Source organism: Schistocerca cancellata, chromosome 2 (genome assembly GCF_023864275.1).
Source record: "Schistocerca cancellata isolate TAMUIC-IGC-003103 chromosome 2, iqSchCanc2.1, whole genome shotgun sequence".
Classification (NCBI taxonomy): domain Eukaryota; kingdom Metazoa; phylum Arthropoda; class Insecta; order Orthoptera; family Acrididae; genus Schistocerca; species Schistocerca cancellata.
In genome coordinates, this window is record NC_064627.1 from 673,962,534 (window position 1) to 673,984,720 (window position 22,187).

General features: G+C 40.0%; 1 protein-coding gene across 2 annotated transcripts in view; it reads right to left on the reverse strand.

The window, feature by feature from the left end:
- Window positions 1–22,187, reverse strand: part of LOC126162400 (extracellular sulfatase SULF-1 homolog) — a 782,309-nt gene that overhangs the window by 61,345 nt on the left and 698,777 nt on the right. For both annotated transcript variants that reach the window (XM_049918893.1, XM_049918892.1), the window contains exon 15: window positions 18,544–18,726. In XM_049918893.1, the coding sequence (XP_049774850.1) occupies window positions 18,544–18,726 (183 nt within the window). The remainder of the gene's footprint in view (window positions 1–18,543; window positions 18,727–22,187) is intronic.

The following is a 22,187-nucleotide window of genomic DNA, read 5'->3' on the forward strand; positions in this document are numbered from 1 at the left end:
TCACCTCATTGCCATTGAGGATAGTAGATGGGCCATGTTGAAGATACAGAGAGGTATGCAGGACAGAAGATAAAACACATTCAAATAAAATATGGTTTCACATACTGATAAGTCCATTTGGCATAGGTTAAAAATGGCACAGATTACTGTGACAATGCCCCATTCTTAGCTACATAAGGCCTACTTTTTCTGCTTGCCATGGCTGAAAGGAGGTAAGCCATGGTCACATTGTAGATTTCCCAAACAACAATTTATTTATTACTCCTCACTTCCAGTCACTGAGGCCCCCATAAACACATGGCATCCCTTGTTACATATTTAGAAAATACTTGCAGGATAAAACAACAAGCTGGTCAGTGAGAGCAAGCCTCCTTTGTGGCCACACCAACAAGTTCATTTTCCCTAATTCCTAAGTGCCTGGCACACAGCAGATAATTATCTCCTTCTCCTAGTCCATCCTATCTGTTGGATACAACTGTCCAAAATTGATGTAAAGAAGGAACTTGTAGACTCAGAGCAGATGAGAAATTTCTTGCTACAATATCATCTCTTATGCTCCAGTGCCATCAAGATAGCAAAAAATTCTGCATGGTAGACAGAAAGTTGCTCTGGGAGCTGTTTCTTGAGGTAAAATTTGGAAAATGTAACTGAGCATCAGATAATGTACTCCCACTTAGATCCATCAGTGTAAAAACTGATCCAAAGAAAAAAATTATTTTGAAGGTCCATTTATCACCACTAAATGAGGGCTACTTGCAGTAAATTGCTATTGTGCTCTGCATTTTATTGTACATTTATGACCTTGCATCAAATTAGGATTTGGTAGCTTTGACAACTAAATTATATTACTTATTGTAGATACCACACACATAAAAATGGGATATACAAAAGAGATAATAATATTTGATTATTATACAAAAACAGTCCTGTTAAATTAGCAGAACCATCCAAAGAAAACTCAACCTTTTTTGCCTCTCTATTAAATGTGCATATACTGCAACTGTATCTGAATGAAGAAGTCTGCAGGGAGTGTCTGTGAGATGTAAGGATCCAGGTCTTTCATATAGAGGGACCCAATGTTTGACACCAAGTGCGATCAATATTTTTTTCTGTAGAGGAAAGGAAGGAAGATCGAGTATTAAAACCCACTGACACCCACCAACAAAGAAAGCACTAGAAATGGAACACAAGTGTGGAAAGAAATCAGCAGTATCTTTTTCAAAGAAAGCATTGTGGCATTAATCTTAACTGTTTAAGTGAAACCATAGGAAACCTAAATTCGGAACGCAGACAGGGATGTGAACCCCATTACACCAAATTGCAAGTCCAGTTCCTTAACTATTATTAATAGTTGTCTCTGTTATACAACATGAAGCACATTTGTTCATAGCGTACTATTCCTTTTTCACAGCATGTTTTGGCTAGAAATCAATGTGGGTCATATGTGGTAACAGGCACAGTAAAATTGACTGCAACATTGAAACTTAATAGCCAGTAACTGTTGTACACAAATGATTATCGTTACCAGTTGCTGTACTTATGCAAAGAAAATTTTTACTAGAGTCCAACAGTGTTTCAATTCACAAATTATTTTGTGCTGTAATCAGATTATTTACACATTATAAGACAGTCTTACATTTATTCAAAGTTCTCTGTGCTGTGCACTTAGCACTACACAGCAAAATCAGCAGAGGGCAAGCAGACACTGTCAGGCCAGGAGACTCAAAGTTAAAAGCAGTCACTTCTCAGATACTGGAATAATTTTTGCTTCAACTATGGATACTCCATATTCACACATCCATCTGCCACTAGTGATGTCAGTCACCACAGAGACCACTGATAACTGGAAATACTTTTCTCTTCCACACAGTAGAGCACAGATGGAAATCATTCTGCCAGTAGCAGACAAATGGCAATGCACAACATACACTTGTCCAGCTTGTGTAGTTTCAGTTAATCAGTTGCTGCCATAATAGCACACCATTAGTTATGAGTGGTCACCAGGCAGTTAAATGCTGAATGTCCATGGAAATTCAGCAGTTAAATGCTGAATGTCCCAGAAATTCTGATTCAAAGAATGAAGTCTGTAACTGTCATAGACAGTAGTTCATACAGAACTCTATAGTTTAGATAGTTCCTTTCAATTTGTTAGATTAGTTAGCATATAGAACTTGGACTCCAGTGCCAAACATGTAGCAGCAATCAAAGCTGAGTATTCTGTGTACATTGTTTAAACAAATGTGTATTAATCTGTTGCCTATAGTAACTGATTTAAAGATGACCCCCAGTGAGCACATGTATTGCAAGCATATGAGCCATGTACAGCAATGATTATTCTGTGGTGGTGGTGGTGGTGGTGGGAGGAGGGGGGGGGGGGGGAGGGTTGCCTTCCTGTTACTTTGGACGTTGGGCACTAGATTTGCGTCAGTGAATACAACACACTGCCTACCCTTGCCATAACTACAGGTGGCTCATTCTCATCCGGGGGTGTGAATGACCTGCTCTTCCTTTCCAACTTTCCCCAGTCTACTCATCTCTCCTTGCCCAGAAATGAACTATTAATTCCAAAAGTTATGTGTCACATTTACTTTTGCATGTGTACCACACATTTCATCTCCTGTAGGTAAAAACTGACCAGAAATTCTGTTTCAAATTTATTTTCTTGATTGAATTTGTCTTGGATGCAATTTATTCAAAAGATTATGACATGATTGGATTATAATACAATTTTAAGTGTCACAAAATAAAGCAAAGCCAATACAGTTGCCTGATGATCTTCAGCTCATCAAAATAACTACGAGGGTTGAAATTTAAATAGTGGCAACTATTTATTCACAACCGATACAAAAGAGTTACATGTTTGCACATGTTACTGTCCTTCAAAGTGGTCACCAGCATTGTGTAGAACCCGTTGCCAGCGATGTGGGAGGTATAGTATACCGTTAGCAGAGCCTATTCTGTTGATGGTGCAGATGGAGTGGTCTACTGCCTGTCAAATCTCTGGACAGTTCTGAAGCAAATGCCACGAAGTGGAATCAAATCAAAGTCACAAGGACTTAAGTCGTATTACTGTTCATTTTGGAGCATCACCTGTGACCAACTTTGCGAAAGAAGCAGCAACACTTTCTGGGCAACCCACCCATCATTTTGCACGACAATGCACGGCACATACAGCACAAGCTGTGGCTGCTCTGTTCGGTTGATGAGACTGGGAAGTGGTATACCATCCCTCATACTCCCTGGACTTCTGACTTTGAGTTGTTTCTGAAGATGAACTTCGTGGCATTCGCTTCATAACTGTTACAGAGATATGACAGGCAGTAGACTGCTCCATTTTCACCATCAACAGAACAGGCTCTGCTAACAGTGTATTATGCCTTCCACGTCGCTGGCAGTGGGCTCTACACAATGCTGGTGACTACTTTGAAGGACAGTAACAAGTGCAAACGCTTTACTCTTTTGTATCCGTTGTGAATAAATAGTTTCCACTATTTAAGTTCCAACCCTCATATATTTTTGTAGTGTGCTTTAAAGCAGGAGAAGCTTTGCATGTATTCTTACTGTTTTTGTTTTCATAAATGTGGTCTTTACGTGCAACAATTGAAACAGGATAAACAGATTAAGTTTCTTGCAGGATCACCTCAACAGACTATGAAATGAAATGAAAGAATTGAAATGGAATGAAATGATGCTATGGTATTATTGGCTGGCAGGCCCATATGTGTCTTTTTATTTGACGTTCAGTGACTTAGATGTCAATGATGATGGAATGATGATGACGACAACATAACATCCATTTCAATTTGAGTGATTTTCTAATAATACTTTGTGATATTTTACATGTTATCTGACATATAGTACCATATTTCACTATTTTGAAGGGCACTAGTGAAAATAATTACCACTCTAAGTACATTCCTAATAGCCTTGGTAATGCTGTTATTTGTTATGAGTCTGTTCACGATAGAATAGTTCCCATTAAAATGAGTACTTCTCTTTTTTTGCAATATCAGAATTTTTCAGTTCTGTCTTCCACTGAAGCTTCATCGGACATAGAAACTAATGAAATTTTAGAGCTGCTAGAACATATTATCAGAAAGATACCTAAAAAGGAAATATTAGTTGTGGAGGTGATTTTAGTGTGAAGATAGATGAAACTATAGACAACGAACACATGAGATCTGTGGTTGGCCTTTGTGACTTGCGTACTAAGAAGAAATGGGAGGAGCAGCTACAGGAATCTTGAATGATTAATAACTTTGCTGCCTGTACTACCCTTTTCCAACATCATCCACAGCATTGCTACAAGTGGATTTCTTCTGGTGATACTGTTATAAATCTGACTAATTTTGTTTTGGTCAGCTAGCATTGGTATACTTTAGTCCTGGATTGCAAGATCTATCATGGTGCAGATTGTGGCAGTGACCATCCTATGCTATTCATGTAAATCAAGATAGAGCTGAAATTGATCAAAAGGACAAGAATAAGATAGGTTTGTATAACAGACAAAAATAGTCTCAAAGAGTTTGGAGAAAGAATGAGACCCTACCCCAGCAAGTAACAGAGGATGAAGTAGCCCCCCAACGTGGGACAGAGTGAAGGAATTAATCAGTTCTACTCCACTCGAACAGATTACTAATATTCCTTTAATGAAGCCCTGGATTATGAAACTGATCTACCACTGATCAAAGAGAGGAAAGCATGCTGAAGAAATGTGGCATACAAATTGCTCAGGTTGAAGAAGCATACAAAATACTTTGCCATGAAATACAGTGCAACTGCTGAGCTGACAAGACACAGTATCTCAGCAGTATTTTTGACATAACAGACCAGCATAAAAAGGTAAATCAAATGCCTGACCTCTTCAGGAAGGTAAAACAGTGTTACTTGAGAGTTCAAACCATGCATATGCGTGATAGAAGATATAAATGGCAATCTTATCAGTGACAAGAAAGAAATTATAACTGGTGGAATGGACACTGAAAAACCCTGCATTTCACAGGAAATAATATCAAGGAAGAAGACATTTGCATGGAAGCAGACACGGAATCTGATATTCTATTCAGTGAAATTGAAAGTGCTATCAATCATTTGGAAAACAACAAAACCTGATGTACAGATGGTATTTCCAGAGAAATTCTGGCTGTGGTGTGAGAAGAAGGCAGGCATGCTCTACATTTAATATGTATTATGGTGCAGAAAGCTGGTTATGTCCTAAAGACTGGACTGCGTCTGTTCTAATTCCTCCGCACAAAAAGGATCAGTTAGAAACTGCTCCAGTTACCTGACTGTGCATTAATATCACATGATAGCAGAATCCCGTGTGTAATGAATCAATGCCTAAAGACATTCCTGAAATCTCAGATTTCTTCTGAACAAGGAGGTTATGTGACAGGTAAAGGAACTAGAAAGGAAATGATGAATTTGATGCAGATACCTGAAAAATGTCTTGAGTTCTGGTGGCCCTGCCTTCATTTGTTTCCTAAATTATAAAAAGGCCTTTGGCTCTGTGTCATATGGAACAAGTTGTGGCATGTGTTCAACGAGTTCGAGGTTCCAAGACACCCAGTGCTTTTTTTCTAAAAAAAGTTTGAGGGTACTCTGACATTTGATTAATGCAGTGAAAATTACTTATAATTGAAGCATGGGATACCACCCATCTGCTTTTAGCCATGTCATCAACAAGTCGAACTAAAAAAATAAAAAAATTAAAAAGAAAAATGTGTAGGAGGATAAGAGTGGAGAAACTTCAGGATAAGGAAATCAGGCACAAGTACATAACAGTGATCTCAGAAAAGTACCAGTTAGTTGAATGTAGTCAATTACAGTCATTGGAAATGGAATGGACAAGGTACAGGGACACAGTACTAGAAGTGGCTAAAGAATGTCTTGGAACAGTAGTGTGTAAAAGTAGGATGAAGCAAACAGCTTGGTGGAATGATACAGTCAGGGCAGCCTGTAAAAGGAAAAAGATGACGTATCAAAAATGGCTACATACCAGAACCCAGGTAGACAGAGAAAATTATGTTGAAGAAAGAAACAAAGCCAAACAGATAATTGCAGCATCCAAGAAGAAATCGTGGGAAGACTTTGGAAACAGGTTGGAGACTATGGGTCAAGCTGCTGGAAAACCATTCTGGAGTGTAATTAGCAGTCTTCGAAAGGGAGGTAAGAAGGAAATGACAAATATTTTGGACAGGTCAGGAAAACTGCTGGTGAATCCTGTGGATGCCTTGGGCAGATGGAGGGAATATTTTGAAGAAATGCTGAATGTAGGTGAAAATGCGATCAGTAATGTTTCAGATTTCGAGGTAGAATGGGATAGGAATGATGATGGAAATAGGATCACATTTGAGGAAGTGGAAAAAATGGTCAATAGATTGCAGTGCAATAAAGCGGCTGGGGTGGATGAAATTAAGTCGGAACTCATCAAATACAGTGGAATGTCAGGTCTTAAATGGCTACACAGGATAATTGAAATGGCCTGGGAGTCGGGACAGGTTCCATCAGACTGGACAAAAGCAGTAATCACACCAATCTTTAAACATGGAAACAGAAAAGATTGTAACAACTACAGAGGTATCTCTTTAATCAGCGTTGTGGGTAAAATCTTCTCAGGTATTGTTGAAAGGGAAGTACGAGTATTAGTTGAGGACCAATTGGATGAAAATCAGTGTGGGTTTAGGCCTCTTAGAGGTTGTCAGGACCAGATCTTTAGCTTATGGCAAATAATGGAGAAGTGTTATGAGTGGAACAGGGAATTGTATCTATGCTTTATAGATCTAGAAAAGGCATATGACCGGGTTCCTAGGAGGAAGTTATTGTCTGTTCTACAAGATTATGGAATAGGAGGCAAACTTTTGCAAGCAATTAAAGGTCTTTACATGGATAGTCAGGCAGCAGTTAGAGTTGACGGTAAATTGAGTTCATGGTTCAGAGTAGTTTCAGGGGTAAGACAAGGCTGCAACCTGTCTCCACTGTTGTTCATATTATTTATGGATCATATGTTGAAAACAATAGACTGGCTGGGTGAGATTAAGATATGTGAACACAAAATAAGCAGTCTTGCATATGTGGATGACTTAGTTGTGATGGCAGATTCGATTGAAAGTTTGCAAAGCAATATTTCAGAGCTAGATCAGAAATGTAAGGACTATGGTATGAAGATTAGCATCTCCAAAACGAAAGTAATGTCAGTGGTAAAGAAATATAAACGGATTGAGTGCTAAATAGGAGGAACAAAGTTAGAACAGGTGGACGGTTTCATGTACTTAGGATGCATATTCTCACAGGATGGCAACATAGTGAAAGAACTGGAAGCGAGGTGTAGCAAAGCTAATGCAGTGAGCGCTCAGCTATGATCTACTCTCTTCTGCAAGAAGGAAGTCAGTACCAAGACTAAGTTATCTGTGCACCGTTCGATCTTTCGACCAACTTTGTTGCATGGGAGCGAAAGCTGGGTGGATTCAGGTTACCTTATCAACAAGGTTGAGGTTACGGATATGAAAGTAGCTAGGATGATTGCAGGTACTAGTAGATGGGAACAATGGCAGGAGGGTGTCCACAATGAGGAAATCAAAGAAAAACTGGGAATGAACTCTATAGATGTAGCAGTCAGGGCGAACAGGCTTAGATGGTGGGGTCATGTTACACGCATAGGAGAAGCAAGGTTACCCAAGAGACTCATGGATTCAGCATAGAGGGTAGGAGGAGTCGGGGCAGACCGAGGAGAAGGTGCCTGGATTCGGTTAAGAATGATTTTGAAGTAATAGGTTTAACATCAGAAGAGGCACCAATGTTAGCACTGAATAGGGGGTCATGGAGGAACTGTATAAGGGGGGCTATGCTCCAGACTGAACTCTGAAAGGCATAATCAGTCTTAAATGATGATGATGATGATGATGATGATGAAAAATACTGTAGCCCAAGGCTGTGCAATGTTCATGCCTTGTTTATTTCTTTCTACTCCTAAGCTTCCTACTTCTTTGCAAATTTTGCAGTCAAATTTTTTGTTTGAAATGATCAACCAGTCATTTTTCTCACAAAATGTGATTTATTGTTCCCGAGTCCAACATTCTGGATGATCATTTAATTTTCTGCCATGCACACATTCGTTCACTGCATTTTCACACACAGGTTCAGTGTTCAGGTTTACAGTTCCACTTTCGTCATCCTCTGATGTTGAACTTCCTGGCTTTTCACTCGCACACAAATTATTGACAGTTTTTGGTTTTTTAGATGCAGGGGAACAAATAAAATAGTTTGTTAGTTTTCTGCTCATTTCTCACCTCCAACTTAACTTACAAGTTGCAACGAAAGACAGGACACACTGTAAAACTTCGCACAACCGACGGGAATGGAACAGCAAACACAAACGAATAAAGAATGACAAAACAAAGATGGCAATGAATCGCGAAGGATCATGGTAGTGTGACTGTAGAGACCTCATCGGTACCTTGGCATTTGAGTGTATGCATATCCGTGTAACACTACCATCGGCCCCACTATTAGCAGGTGAGGGCACTACATGCTTGTCGAACTGGCTGCCAGCGATTCAGTTGTCGAGAACGGTTGCCGCAGCTTCGAAATGCTTGAAACAGTCAATGACATCGCTTTTCCCCCAAAAAGCTGCACTGGTATCATTTGTATTGCAATTACCAACACGAAAAAATGCAATAAAAAATTTACGTCTGTGAAATAAATCTTTGACACTCTTCCAAGTTCTCAGCATCATAAAAATATTATTCTGTCGACAAAAAGTTTAGGGGTATGCATCCCCCAGCGTTCCCACAGAAAAACAGCACTGCAGACACCTAGTATCATTACTAAAAGCTGTTTATGACAGTCACACTGCAACCACAAATGTGGATGATGAATGCTCAGAGTGTGTGATATGACAAATGAAAGGATTGTCTGCTGTCATGTAAGTTCTATAATATCTATGCAGAGTATGTCATCTGGGGTTACATTTTTACTGGGATGATGGAATTGTCATTTGGCAGCACGAAAATCAACAATCAGTGCTTTGCTGATGATACTCCTCTCATTGCAGAAAGTGAGGAAGAACTTAGTTATCTATTCTCCGGAGTGAATAATATTAGTTTAAATTTCATTCTAGAGATAAATATGAAAAATACCAAAGTAATGGTTGTTAACTGACAACATGTAGATCAAATTTAACTTACAAGCTATTTAAAGGATTTGGAGGTAGTGAATGACTTCGTATACATAGGATCTCTTATCAATGACACAGGAAACTGTGATAAAGAAATAAAATGATAAATCATCCCTGGCCAAGCTTTAATGGTTAAAGACCTGGCAAAACTAAGCAATGTCCAAAACAGTGAAGTTGTGACAGGTGGAATCATTGGTGTTCCCTCTTTCATTGTACAGTTGCGAGATTTGGACCATGAAAGCTGGTGACAAGAGCCAAACTGATGCCTTCAAAATGTAATATTGGAGGAACATGTTATGCATACCATGCACAGAAAGAAGAACCAATGCTTCCTTTATAGAAGAACTTAGATTCACAAGTAGTTTATATTCCCATGTCAGTCAAAGTTATTTTCAGTTCCTTGGGCATATTTTGAGAAGAGAGGGAGATAATTTTGGAATGGCCATCTTGCAAGGCAAAATCAAAGGCAGGACATGCAGAAGGTCATTAAGTTAGTGGGTGGATCAAATGAAGAAGATTGCTGGCCTGCCTCTCCACATTACATTGACATTGAGAAGAGCTGAAGATCATTGCAGATGGAAATGTCCAGTAGAAGATTTAGGTACTTAAGAAATTAATGACATGACACTCGGCAATGGGTAAACAGACTGTTGTCAGTGATGATGATGTGGACCAATGACAGTATACCACGCAGAGTGACGTATCTGCATAATCTTATTTTGAGCCCAGTCACATTATTCATGACCTGTGTCTTTGTCAAGAGAAGACAGTTTGTGATAGCACCACTGTTTTTGTGGGTAAAGTGGTGACAGTAGCAGAGCTGTGGTAATACTATGTCTCTCTTCTCTGAAGTGTTGCAGTAATGGCTTGAACAGTAGCAAGGGACTGGACTGAGACTTCAGTACACTTGTGGAAACTGTAAATCAGCATGTTGCAACATGAGTGCAGGTAAGACTTATAAACAGCAAGATACCTATTTCAACCCTAAATGTACCCAGGAATCATCTAACAGTGTCAGATGTCTGTGGCAGCATGGTGCTGTATATCTTCTGTGTACTGAGATGATGTATTTTTACCCTTCAGTAGGTTATAATCATAACTTACAAATTAAATCTATGCACTACATCAAGACATAAATCCAGACCCCTGCCTCTGTGCCACCAGCAACATTACCTACCTATGGCCCGTGCACCAGTTGAAAGTTCAAGCTCACCACTATTACCTCTGCATGTCTTCGAAATTAAACACAGGTCCTCCCTGCCATGTTTTTCACAGGTAATGTCCACAAGCTTTGTAGGAGAACCTCTGTTAAATATGAAAGTCTTAACTTTGAGGCAATATTTGGTGATGTGTACTAAGATTGTTCCAAATGAAAGTGCACTTCCCACCAAAAATAGGTACGTGGGTTTTGATCCCACTTTCCAGCACAAGGTTTTTGCTCATTGTGTATATTTATCTTCTACAGATCTGAAATGTTTCGCAGTTAGGATGTCAGCAAGGTGTTGTCCAATTTACTCACCCCATTTATGATGTTATCACTGCATTAGTGTGACAACTCTATGCTGAATGAGTAAACTATGTCCAGCAGAAACTATTTTCAGGCTAATCCTCTCACCACAAATAAACATCTGATCGACATCTACATCAGCATATATACTCTGCAAGCCACCATATGGTGCTTGACGGAGGGTACCTGTACTTTTACTAGTCATTGCCTTTGCTGCTCCACTCGTAAAATAGAGAGAGGGCTGGGGGCTGACTCCCTATATGCCTCCATATGAACTCTAATCTCAGTGGTCCTCACACAAAATGTATGTTGGTGGCAGTTGAATTGTTCTACAGTCAGCTGCTAATGCCGGTTCTCTATATTTTCTCAGTAGTATTCCTTGAAAAGAACATTGTCTTTCCTCCATGGATTCCCGTTGAGCTCCCAGAGCATCTCTGTAATCCTTGCATGCTGATCAAATCCATTGCTAACAAATCTAGGAGCCTGCCTCTGAACTGCTTCAATGTCTTTCTTTGATCTGACCTGGTGGGGGTACCAAACACTTCAGCAGTACTCAGGAATGGGTCACACTAATGTTCTACACATGGTCTCCAATACAGATGAACCACACTTTCTTAAAATTCTTCCAATAAACTGAAGTCAACCATTCACTTTCCTGACTGCAATCCTTATATGCTCATTCCATTTCATTTTGCAGTGTTACACCTAGATATCAATGTGACTGTGTCAAGCAGCACACTACTAAGGCTGCATTCAAATGTTAGGAGACTGTTTTTCTTACTCACTTGCATTAACTTACATCCTTATACATTTAGAGCTAGTTGCCATTCGTCATGCCGACAGAAATTTCGTCTAAGTCATCTTGTATCCTCATACAGTCACTCAATGACAACACCTTCCCTTACCCTACAGCATCATCAGCAAACAGCCACAGATTGCTGCTCACCCTGTCTATCAGACCATTTATGTATATAGGGAATAATAGCAGTGCTATCACATTTCCCTGGTGCCTCCTGACAATACCATTGTCTGTGAGGAACACTCGCTGTTGAGGACAACATACTGTGTCTTATCACTTATGAAGTCTTTGAGCCCACTCACATATGTGGAAACCTATACTGTATACTCGTACCTACATTAACAGTCTGCAGTGGTGCACCATGTAAAACACTTTTCGAAAAGTAGGAATATTAAATCGGCCTGTTGCCCTTCATCCATGGTTTGCTGGATATAATGTGAGAAAAATAACATCAGAGGATGACAATAGAGACACTCAGCTGGTCCTTTTCAAGACCAAAAATATTGAAAACTTCATTGAATATTGAAGGACTGTCAAAAGAGAAAGAAATGTTACCATCAGATTACGGAAAACAACATTCATTGGACATTTTAACATTGCCAGAAATGCACAGAGGGGTAAATGACCAATGACCAAAAACTGAAGGGAAGAAAGTGGTATTACAGTGCCCTAATGAACAATATGATAGCCTATCTTTGTAAGACCAGATACAGAGATTATGTCAATAAGTATCATGAACACAAACAACATTGCATTTTAACAACTGAGATGCAGTTGTGTACTATTATGTCAGTGTAAAAACCTTCTAATATTGATTTTATCTTCCACATGCCAAATTTTCAAAATGAAAACTTCAAGATTTATTCGGAGATTTTAATGGTCAAAATGTCAGCTGGGTATATAACTTGATTGATAAAAAATGGGAAAGAACTAGAAAGTTGGACCAAAAGAGAGGGACTGAAGCTTTTTATGTGACACAAAACTCAGACCATCATTTAACAGTGGCAGATGGCAAAGAGGCTATAATCCTTACAATATTTCCAACTGATCTGGGCATGAAACAGAACAGTTGAAGAGTGTGGAAACTGATAAAAAACATTAGCTATGATCCTGCGAGTCTACCATTGAGCACAAAGGGCCACTCAAATGGCCACTGAATCAAGAGACAAGACAGAAGGCAACTAGGCTGAATCTCAAGGAAAGCACCAAATGAGAGGTCAAATCTCTGGTTGAAAAACTGAGAAGAACAGTAAGAAAACAGAAAAGAAATATAGCAGCAGGCTCCTTAACATACTAACTGACCAAATACAACAGTTTGGCTCAAGAACTGATGAATGGATAGTGAGGATGATGAATGGATGTTTGGAAAAATTTCACCTTTCAAAACTGCGATGGAAGGATTAAGTAGTAACACAACTAAAGTCTGGTAAGCACCAACTGAGTCAACAAAATTCCATCTTTTTTCCTTAACCTGCCCCCTATAAAAGCTATTTTAGAAGATAATTGTGCAAAGAACAGCATCCAAAATCAATACAAAACTTATCCCTGAACAAACAGGTTTCAGACAAGGGAAACTGTGCTGTAGTGAGATACCAAATTTGACGCAACACATTGAAGGTGGTTTGTAAAGGATATTAATAACTGCTCCAGTCGTTGTTGACCTCTCTTATAACCAGCTGCTCACCAGCCACTTCTGCTTTCAGCACAATTGTCTGCAATCAGCAGGTAATCTGTCACAGTGCCACAGGCACTTTTCCATTGGAGACAGTAGTGCACTGAGCATTGCAAGTACTCCATGTCTTATGGAAACATTACTGCTGATGGACAATAACAAGCCTGCTGGCATGCTAACCTCTAACAGATACCACCAGAGGTGCCGGCCTTACCTACAAGCACAAATTTTATGTACTTCACAGTATGCATGCAAACAGTTGATGATTGAATGACAATTCCAAGGTAGCAATTAAGTACAGTTTTATTTGCACAACACACCAAAGCATAATTCAATATAAGGCAGAGTTTGAGCAACACAACTAACAGATTGTCCTGATCTGATATTAGTATGGCACAATCAAATTTTATAGTCATGTTGGTCATGTTAGCCACTACTAGTCACAGGTACACAGTTTAGTTTCCACAGAAGCACTAATGGTTCAGTGGCACTGAGTCCTTTGAAGGTCAGCATCACAGGAGGCAAAGACCCTGAGGGAGTCAACTGATGGCTTGGTGTGTTTGATGTGGAGTGGAATCCCTGGTGGCTGCTGGAGTGACATTGCACCATGGTGTAGGTTTGGCCACCCGGGCTGGGCCCATCTGGGTAGCTCTGAATGATGAGCCGCTGATCACGGCCAGTGTTATGCCCAGAGACTGAGCGTATGCTCTTTGCTAGCAATCAAGCCACATCTTGAGTAGGCTGCAAGTGGAAGGATATCAAATATCGCTTGGTGAACATGTGACTTGCAGATGCAGCATGGTCCCTTTGATTGCAGTGTCACTGTCACCTATGAGAGCGTTGTATGTGGGCGAGGCCATCGCCTCTGCTGGCACCTGGTAGACATTAGTATGTCAACAGCCATGGTATTGTCCATCAGCAATAATGTTTCCAATACACAGAGTACTTTCAATGCTCAGCATATGTCTGTCTTCTAAAGAGAAGCACTGGAGCAGACTACCCTGGTCACAAGCATTGTGCTGGAAGTAGTAGTGGCTAGCAAGTGGCTGACTGTAACCCTCTCTGATGTGTATGAAATAACGAATGGCATCCAACTTTCCTACATGTTAAGACGCATGCCGCAGAATCGAAGACAGAGGAACCAAAAGTATGGATTATCACAAGGGAGCATTCTTTATCCTGTTCTGTACAATATGTACACAAATGACCAACTACACCAACTGGAAATAAAAAGATTCATATATGCAGATGACACTGCCATCGCTGCTCAGGAAACAACACTTGAAGAGGTTGAAAGAAAACTGACAGAGGCCTTGGAAACCTTTGGGGACTACTGTGTGGACAATTTTCTGTGACCTTATGCAGGAAAAACTCAAGTATGCACATTTCACCTGTGTAACAGAGAAGTCACAATACAGTTGGAAACAGAATGGAGATGGGTTGGACTACACCTCTGCACCAACCCAAAATACTTGAGAATCAGCCTAGACCATTCTCTGCTATTTAAAAACATTGCATTGAGCTTATAGGAAAATATGTGCAGGACTCTATATTGTATATAAACTAACTGATCAATGTGAGGAGAACAGCCTGAAGTTCTTTGATCATTAGCAATGGGGCTATGTTTTGCAGCAAGTACTCCCCATATGGAGAGGGTGGCTGCAGTTGTTGCAAACAGGATTCATCGTGAAGACATGTGACCAAACAGAAACACCAGAAACAATGCACAGGAGGTGAGGTACAGAGCTTCACGCTACAATGGTAAACCATAACTTTGACTTTTCCAGAAGGTTATCCTCCTTAAAAATCAGGATGAAAGTGCTGGTATCAGTGAGATTGTCCTTACGATCTCTCTTGACTCACCGGACAAAATGAAAACCGTACTGTGCCAGATTAACCTTGAGTTTCTTGTCAGATTGGAGGAGGAGATCCCTACACAAGATAATGCTCTGGATCATATTTAAGGAGTGATGCTCACTGGTATGTCTCCTAAGCATTTGCAGCTAACACAAAGGGAAGCTGAGTGACTGGCAGAAGAGGTTTTAATCAGGAGGGAACCAGATGGCATCTCAGTAAGTGAGTCAACTTCACCAAACTTATCTTTGATATGTAAAAAAAAAAGTAGTTTGGCAGCAGCAAAAGTTTCTCCATCTATCCTGGAACAAACCAAGTAATGGAAAAAGGTTTTCACCCCACCCTGGCAGGTCCAGCCTTCCTCTCAGTGGATGGCCAGGGAGGGGAAGGCCAAGGGCACAAAAGTAGGAGCAGAGAGAGAATGATTGCTGTCTGAAGAGACGACTGCAGAAGAGCAGCCAGAACTATGAAGCTTAGCATGCTTCATGTGCAGAGTGTCTGGCCTGTTACCACCCACTCCAATCAGGGACTCACACTGCTACAACACCCAGCCACAGCAAGGACTGCCTGGTGTGATGGTCGTTGCTGGGATTTCCAATGACCCCAAGAGATAAGCAACCTCTCCTAGGCATACACGAGGTGGTGAATAGCTCAGGCACCAGGAATGATTCCCTGTGTTGTAGGAGGCTCAGTGAGATAGTTACATGACAGCTCCACCCCACAGACTGGCTATTTGTGCTAGTGACCTAGCAAGGGGGAGGGGGAGGAGAGGGGCCTGAGAGGAACCCATGTCAGAGAAACTAGGGAGGGAGTTATTTGCCAAAAGGCTCATTCTATGGAAACAATTTAGAAAGGGAGGTCAAACCCCACTGGGCAGAGAAAAGCAGCAGCAGCAGGACTAGAGAATTACTAACCAGTGTGCTAGCTGCCGTTAGCACCACAACACAAATGACTGCATTTTGAATTGTGCCATGACTGTGAAGCATGGACTGCCATTGAACTGTATCACTTTGTGCTCAGCGATAAAACACCTCTGCACTACCCTTGACGACCATCATCTGCAAGCATGGGGGTAACCTTAGGAGAGGTACATCATACCAGTTTTAGACACACACAGTAGTGTTGCTCCTGGTGTCATGTTGTGGAGAGCCATCTGATGCAACTTCAAGTCATTGCTGGAAAGGATTGAAGAAACTCTGAAAGGCAGTTTTCAACAGGACTCTGCTTGTCCACACAACATGGGCATCTATGAAATATCTGCATGATGTTGAGATACTCCCATGACCAATAATATCCCCAGATCTGTCCCCAACAGAACATACATGGGACTAATTAGGACATTAACTCAGTCCCAGTGCCATTATCCAAGATATCAAGGAGCAGATACAAGAGCTGTGGGGTAGATTACCTCAGGGTGGCTTATTACCTCAAGATGGCTTTACGACACCCTTCTCAACCAAATTAGTGTGTGCATCCAGGCCATGAGGGATGCAACATCATAATGATAATTGGACTCATACTGCCAAGTTCTTTGTAAATATGAGTTGATATCACAGAAGCTCTTAACCCCTAAAGTCTCATTTTATTTCCTCCTCCCTTTCTGGGTGCTTCACTTTTTGGTCAGGCGTTGTATTTATATATAGCAAAGAACACGTATGCAGGATTTAAATTTAATATGGTAGAGGCCCAAAATACTTATTACATAGAATTATAGTTTGCAAAGTGCTGGTTATTAGCTGCTTTTACATGCTTGTGATCAAACACACACACACACACACACACACACACACACACACACACACACACACACATACATACAGAACACTGTCTCTGGCCACTGTGACCAGTCTTTTTGTTGTGGCTGTCTGCAACTCCGTGTCTCCTCTATATGATGAGTAATGATCTATCCTCCTCATAATATTGTTATTCCTTCCTGGACTTCTGACTGTTAACATTACATTAAATTATATCATTGATGATGTCATCACAGATGCAGTACAAGGTAAGACTGGAAAATGTTGAAGCAGAGAATTAGTTGTGGCCTTTTCAAAGGAATCATTTCACTGAAATAATTTAGGGAAACACAAATCAGGATGGTTGGATCGGGGTTTGAATCCCATTTTGTACTAAATATAATCTAGTATCTCAAGTTCCTCTATCAGTACAGTTCTAAGAATTATAGACAATGTTGTATTCAACTGTGTGCATGTTTCTTAGATGAATCTACAATCTTCTAAAAACACTTTTAATTCATATTACAGAATTTGTGATTTTTTCTAAGTGAGCTACAAGCTTTCAGAGCAAAAATCTTCTTTCAAACATAAGCACACTTCTGGAAAAAATGAGAAGAAAACATATTTTCCATTTCCCATACAATTAGAACAATGTCAGCTGTATTTTTAGATTACCAAGAATTTTCATTAAACTTCTGTATTGAAGCTTGACTTCTCCAGAAAGTGACATTTTTTCTACTACACTCATCTGAAATAATGCACACATTTATTCATTCAGTATGTCATAGAATATTCTTGAAACTGTATCTCGGAAGCAAAAGTTAAAAGTTGCTTGCGAAGTTTCTTTACAAGCAACATTAACATTGGGGTGGGGGGGTTGGGGGGGGGGTGGGGGGGAGGTACAAGTTTTTAATCCTCACGTCTGCATGCCATTGCTTAAAGGATGGGCAGATATGTGTTATGAATTATCGATTTACTTAATTTATGATAATAATGTGAGACTTTTATACTTATATATACCTATGAACTTTATACCTAAAAACAAAGATGATGTGACTTACCAAATGAAAGTGCTGGCAGGTCGACAGACACACAAACGAACACAAACATACACACAAAATTCAAGCTTTCGCAACAAACTGTTGCCTCATCAGGAAAGAGGGAAGGAGAGGGAAAGACGAAAGGATGTGGGTTTTAAGGGAGAGGGTAAGGAGTCATTCCAGTCCCGGGAGCGGAAAGACTTACCTTAGGGGAAAAAAGAACGGGTATACACTCGCACACACACACATATCCATCCACACATATACAGACACAAGCAGACAATGTCACACACACTCGCACACACACACATATCCATCCACACATATACAGACACAAGCAGACATTGTCTGCTTGTGTCTGTATATGTGTGGATGGATATGTGTGTGTGTGCACGATTGTATACCCGTCCTTTTTTCCCCTAAGGTAAGTCTTTCCGCTCCCGGGACTGGAATGACTCCTTACCCTCTCCCTTAAAACCCACATCCTTTCGTCTTTCCCTCTCCTTCCCTCTTTCCTGATGAGGCAACAGTTTGTTGCGAAAGCTTGAATTTTGTGTGTATGTTTGTGTTCGTTTGTGTGTCTGTCGACCTGCCAGCACTTTCATTTGGTAAGTCACATCATCTTTGTTTTTAGGTATATTTTTCCTTCATGGAATGTTTCTTTCTATTATACCTATGAACTTAAGTTAACATGTTTTAGAGTCTACATGTACTGTTCATCTTACATTTCATAACAATACAAATGCAAGTTTGCATGTCTCACCTTTAGCACACTGAGTTCTTGCTTGAGCTCTCTGATTCGTTCTTCTATACTCTTACGAGATGAGCGCCATGCGCGTGGATCCTCATAGACAGCATTTGTACAGTTGACACTACCATTTGATGTCCTAACACAACCTCCAGGATAAAAATCTTGATGTGAATTATCATTGTTGCCTTGTGATTCCTGTAAGCAGACAGGATATGTTATGAAAACACAACCTGAGGTGTTTGATTTATTCCCTTTACCCAGCAGCAGCAGAGACAAACACAAGCAGAAAGTCATGGCTGCCGCTTGGAAACAAAGATTGCTTCATCTGGCAAAAGATGCAAGAGGATTGAAAGAAATGAGACTTGGGTTTGATTGTGGAAAACATGAAGGTTGTCTGATGGAGGAGGATACAGCAGGGTAGAAAGAAAGGCTAACTGACACCAGAATCATCTCATCCTGTCCTGATTCTTGATCATAACTAACTTTATAAGATAGTCACCTCTACTCCAGCACTTTTCTGTCACAAGGCACATAAACCTACACTCCAAAATTTCTTATGTGGGCTATGTTTCTGCCTACCTCTGCTGTTAGTTGTTAAGTTGGAATTTATCCTGCAATCCAAGGCATAGTACATAAGCTATGTTCCTTAGTAAATATCATTTACTGGTCTACAGTTAAACTGCCAGAATCATTAGTATTACAATCTAAGCACTCAGGCTCAACTGTAAAAAAAAAGAAAAGATGAAATTGTTCAAAACTTTCTTTCAGGATAAATTTCAGTCATCAGTTGCAAATAAATTTGATTATGCTTTACCCTTTTGACAAATTAATTTAGCTTCAAAAACTTAGCATTACTTTAGCAGATGTCAATATCTTCTTCATAGAGGGATAATGCCATGGTATGTCCAGAAATATATACATTTTATGTGATTGTGTTAAACACTGATTGACAATTTACAGTAACATAATCACATCAATGTATCTGAGCATAACAGATACATAGATATGGTTATCCTTCTATGAAGAATGTGTTGACATCTGCTAAAGTAATACTAAGCTTCTGAAGATGACAAATTAATTTGTCAAAACTGGTACAGCATAATAAAATTTATTTGCAGCTGATAACTGAAATTTGTCCTGAAAACATAATACTACAGTTGCTAAAAATTACAGTCATGAATAAAATAAAACTCTTATTGTTATACATTGTAGTGGTAGATGTTGCTATAATAGCAACATGTCTCACTTTCCGTTTACTAGACCGATGAAAGATGTATGTGTGAAAAATGTGACTTTAATTAGCAGCAGAGTAAAGAGCATTTGCAGTGCCCGGGTTTGTTGGAATTTATGTGCAGATATGAGAAGGAAAAATATGGGCACAGTGCATAAAGCGATGATGGATATATAGTTTGGACTGGCCAGTGAGGGGTCACTTGCATTTTGCAGTTGTGCTTTGGATTTCTGTGGACTCCAAGGAAGAAGGAGACCTGATGACAGTGGTCAAGTACCAAATGAAAATGAATGTTATATAGAGTCTATGCCAAACTATCTAGAGTTAAGTATGAACTTAGGATTTGGTGAAGCACTGAAGCATCAGGTATGAACATGTTGTCTGGAAAGCTTTGTTAATTATTAATATTCGTTTTAGTGTACTTGGCAATTTTTGATTATTATAAGAAATGGAGCAAAGACTTTGCATAAAATTTTGTGTGAAAAATGGAATAAAGTGCTCTGAAACCCTTGAAATACAGTGAGGCTGCTATAAGTAAAAACATGTTTACAAGTGGTACAAGCTCTTCCGAGATGGCCGAGAAGATGCCAATGATGAATCTAGTTCTGGACACCCCAGCACATCAACAACAGATGATAACATAAAAGCTGTGAAGCAAATTGTTTTGGAAAATCATCAAATTACCATAAGAGAAGTTGCTGAGGATGTTGGCATAATGGTCAGCTCATGTCAGGCAATTTTTCTGGATGTTGTGGGCATTAGATGTGTATCGGCAAAGTTTGTTTCAAAACTTCTCAATTTTGATCAGAAGAACTGTTGCATGAGCATCGCTCAGGTGCTCTTGAATGGTTTCAATGATGATCCTGATTTGCTAAACAGGTTCATAACTGGAGATGAAACATGGGTTTACGGTTATGAAATCGAAACTAAAGCCCAATCATCCCAATGGAAGCATCCCGAAGAGCCAAGACCGAAAAAAAGCACGCCAAGTTCAATCAAATACCAAAGTTTTGCTCACTGTTTTTTTTTCAAATACTGTGGCATAGTACATCATGAATTTTTGCCTCAAGGTCATATGGTCAATAAGGAGTATTATATTTATGTTATGGGACATTTGCGAGAAGCAATAAGTAAAAAAGTCCGCAATTGTGGAAAAACAATTCATGGCTTTTGCATCTCAACAATGGACCAGCTCATTCATTGTTGCTTGTGAGATATTTTTTGGCCAAAAACAACATGACAATCATGCTTCATCCATCATATTCACCAGATTTGGCCTCCTGTGACTTTTTTCTGTTCCCAAAACAGGGGAGACCTATGAAAGGACGAAGATTTTCAATGATTGAGGAAATAAAAACTGCATCGCTGGCAGTACTCAAGGCTGTAAAAAAAATTGCTTGTGAAAAGTTCTTTGATGGTTGGAAGAAGCATTGGCACAAGTGTATTGTATCTGAGGGGGATTACTTTGAAGGGGACAACATAAGTATTGATGAATTAATAAATATTTTTTCATAAAAATATAGTCACCTTACTGTTTGGACACACCTTGTATAAAATGCAGAATAAAGTGCTGGGGTCAGAAACACCTAGATAAGACAACTAGAGTCTGGCACAGTTGTTAGATCAGTTACTGCAGCTACAATGGCAGGTTATCAAGATTTAAGCGAGTTTGAAAGTGGTGTTATAGCTGGTGCCAGAGCAATGGGACACAGCATCTCTGATGTAGTGATTTTCCCATACATCCACTTCATGAGTGTAACGCGAATATCAGGGACCAAGTAAAACATCAAATCTCTGACATCGCTTCATCCAGAAAAAGATCCTGCAAAAACGGAACCAATGACGACTGAAGAAAATTGTTCAGCATGACAGAAGTGCAAACCTTCCACAAATTGCTGCAGATTTCAATGCTGGGCCGTCAACAAATGTCAGAGTGTGAACCATTCAATGAAACGTCACTGATGTGGGCTTTTGGAGCCAAAGGCCCACTCGTGTATCCTTGATGACTGCACAACACAAAGCTTTACGCCTTGCCTAGGCCTGTCAACACCAACATTGGACTGTTGATGACTGGAAACATGTTGCCTGGTCGGATGAGTCTCATTTCTAATTGTATCAAGTGGATGGACATGTACGGGTATGGAGACAACCTCATGAATCCATGGACCCTGCATGTCAGCAGGAGACTGTTGAAGCTGGTGGAGGCTCTGTAAGTGTGTGGGGCGTGTGAAGTTGGAGTGATACAGGACACCTGATAAATCTAAATATGACTCTGGCAGGTGACACATATGTAAGCATCCTGTCTAATCAACTGCATCCATTCATATGCATTGTGCATTCAGATGGACTTGGGCAATTCCAGCAGGACAATGTGACACCCACATATCCAGAATTGCTGCAGAGTGACTCCAGGAACACTCTTCTG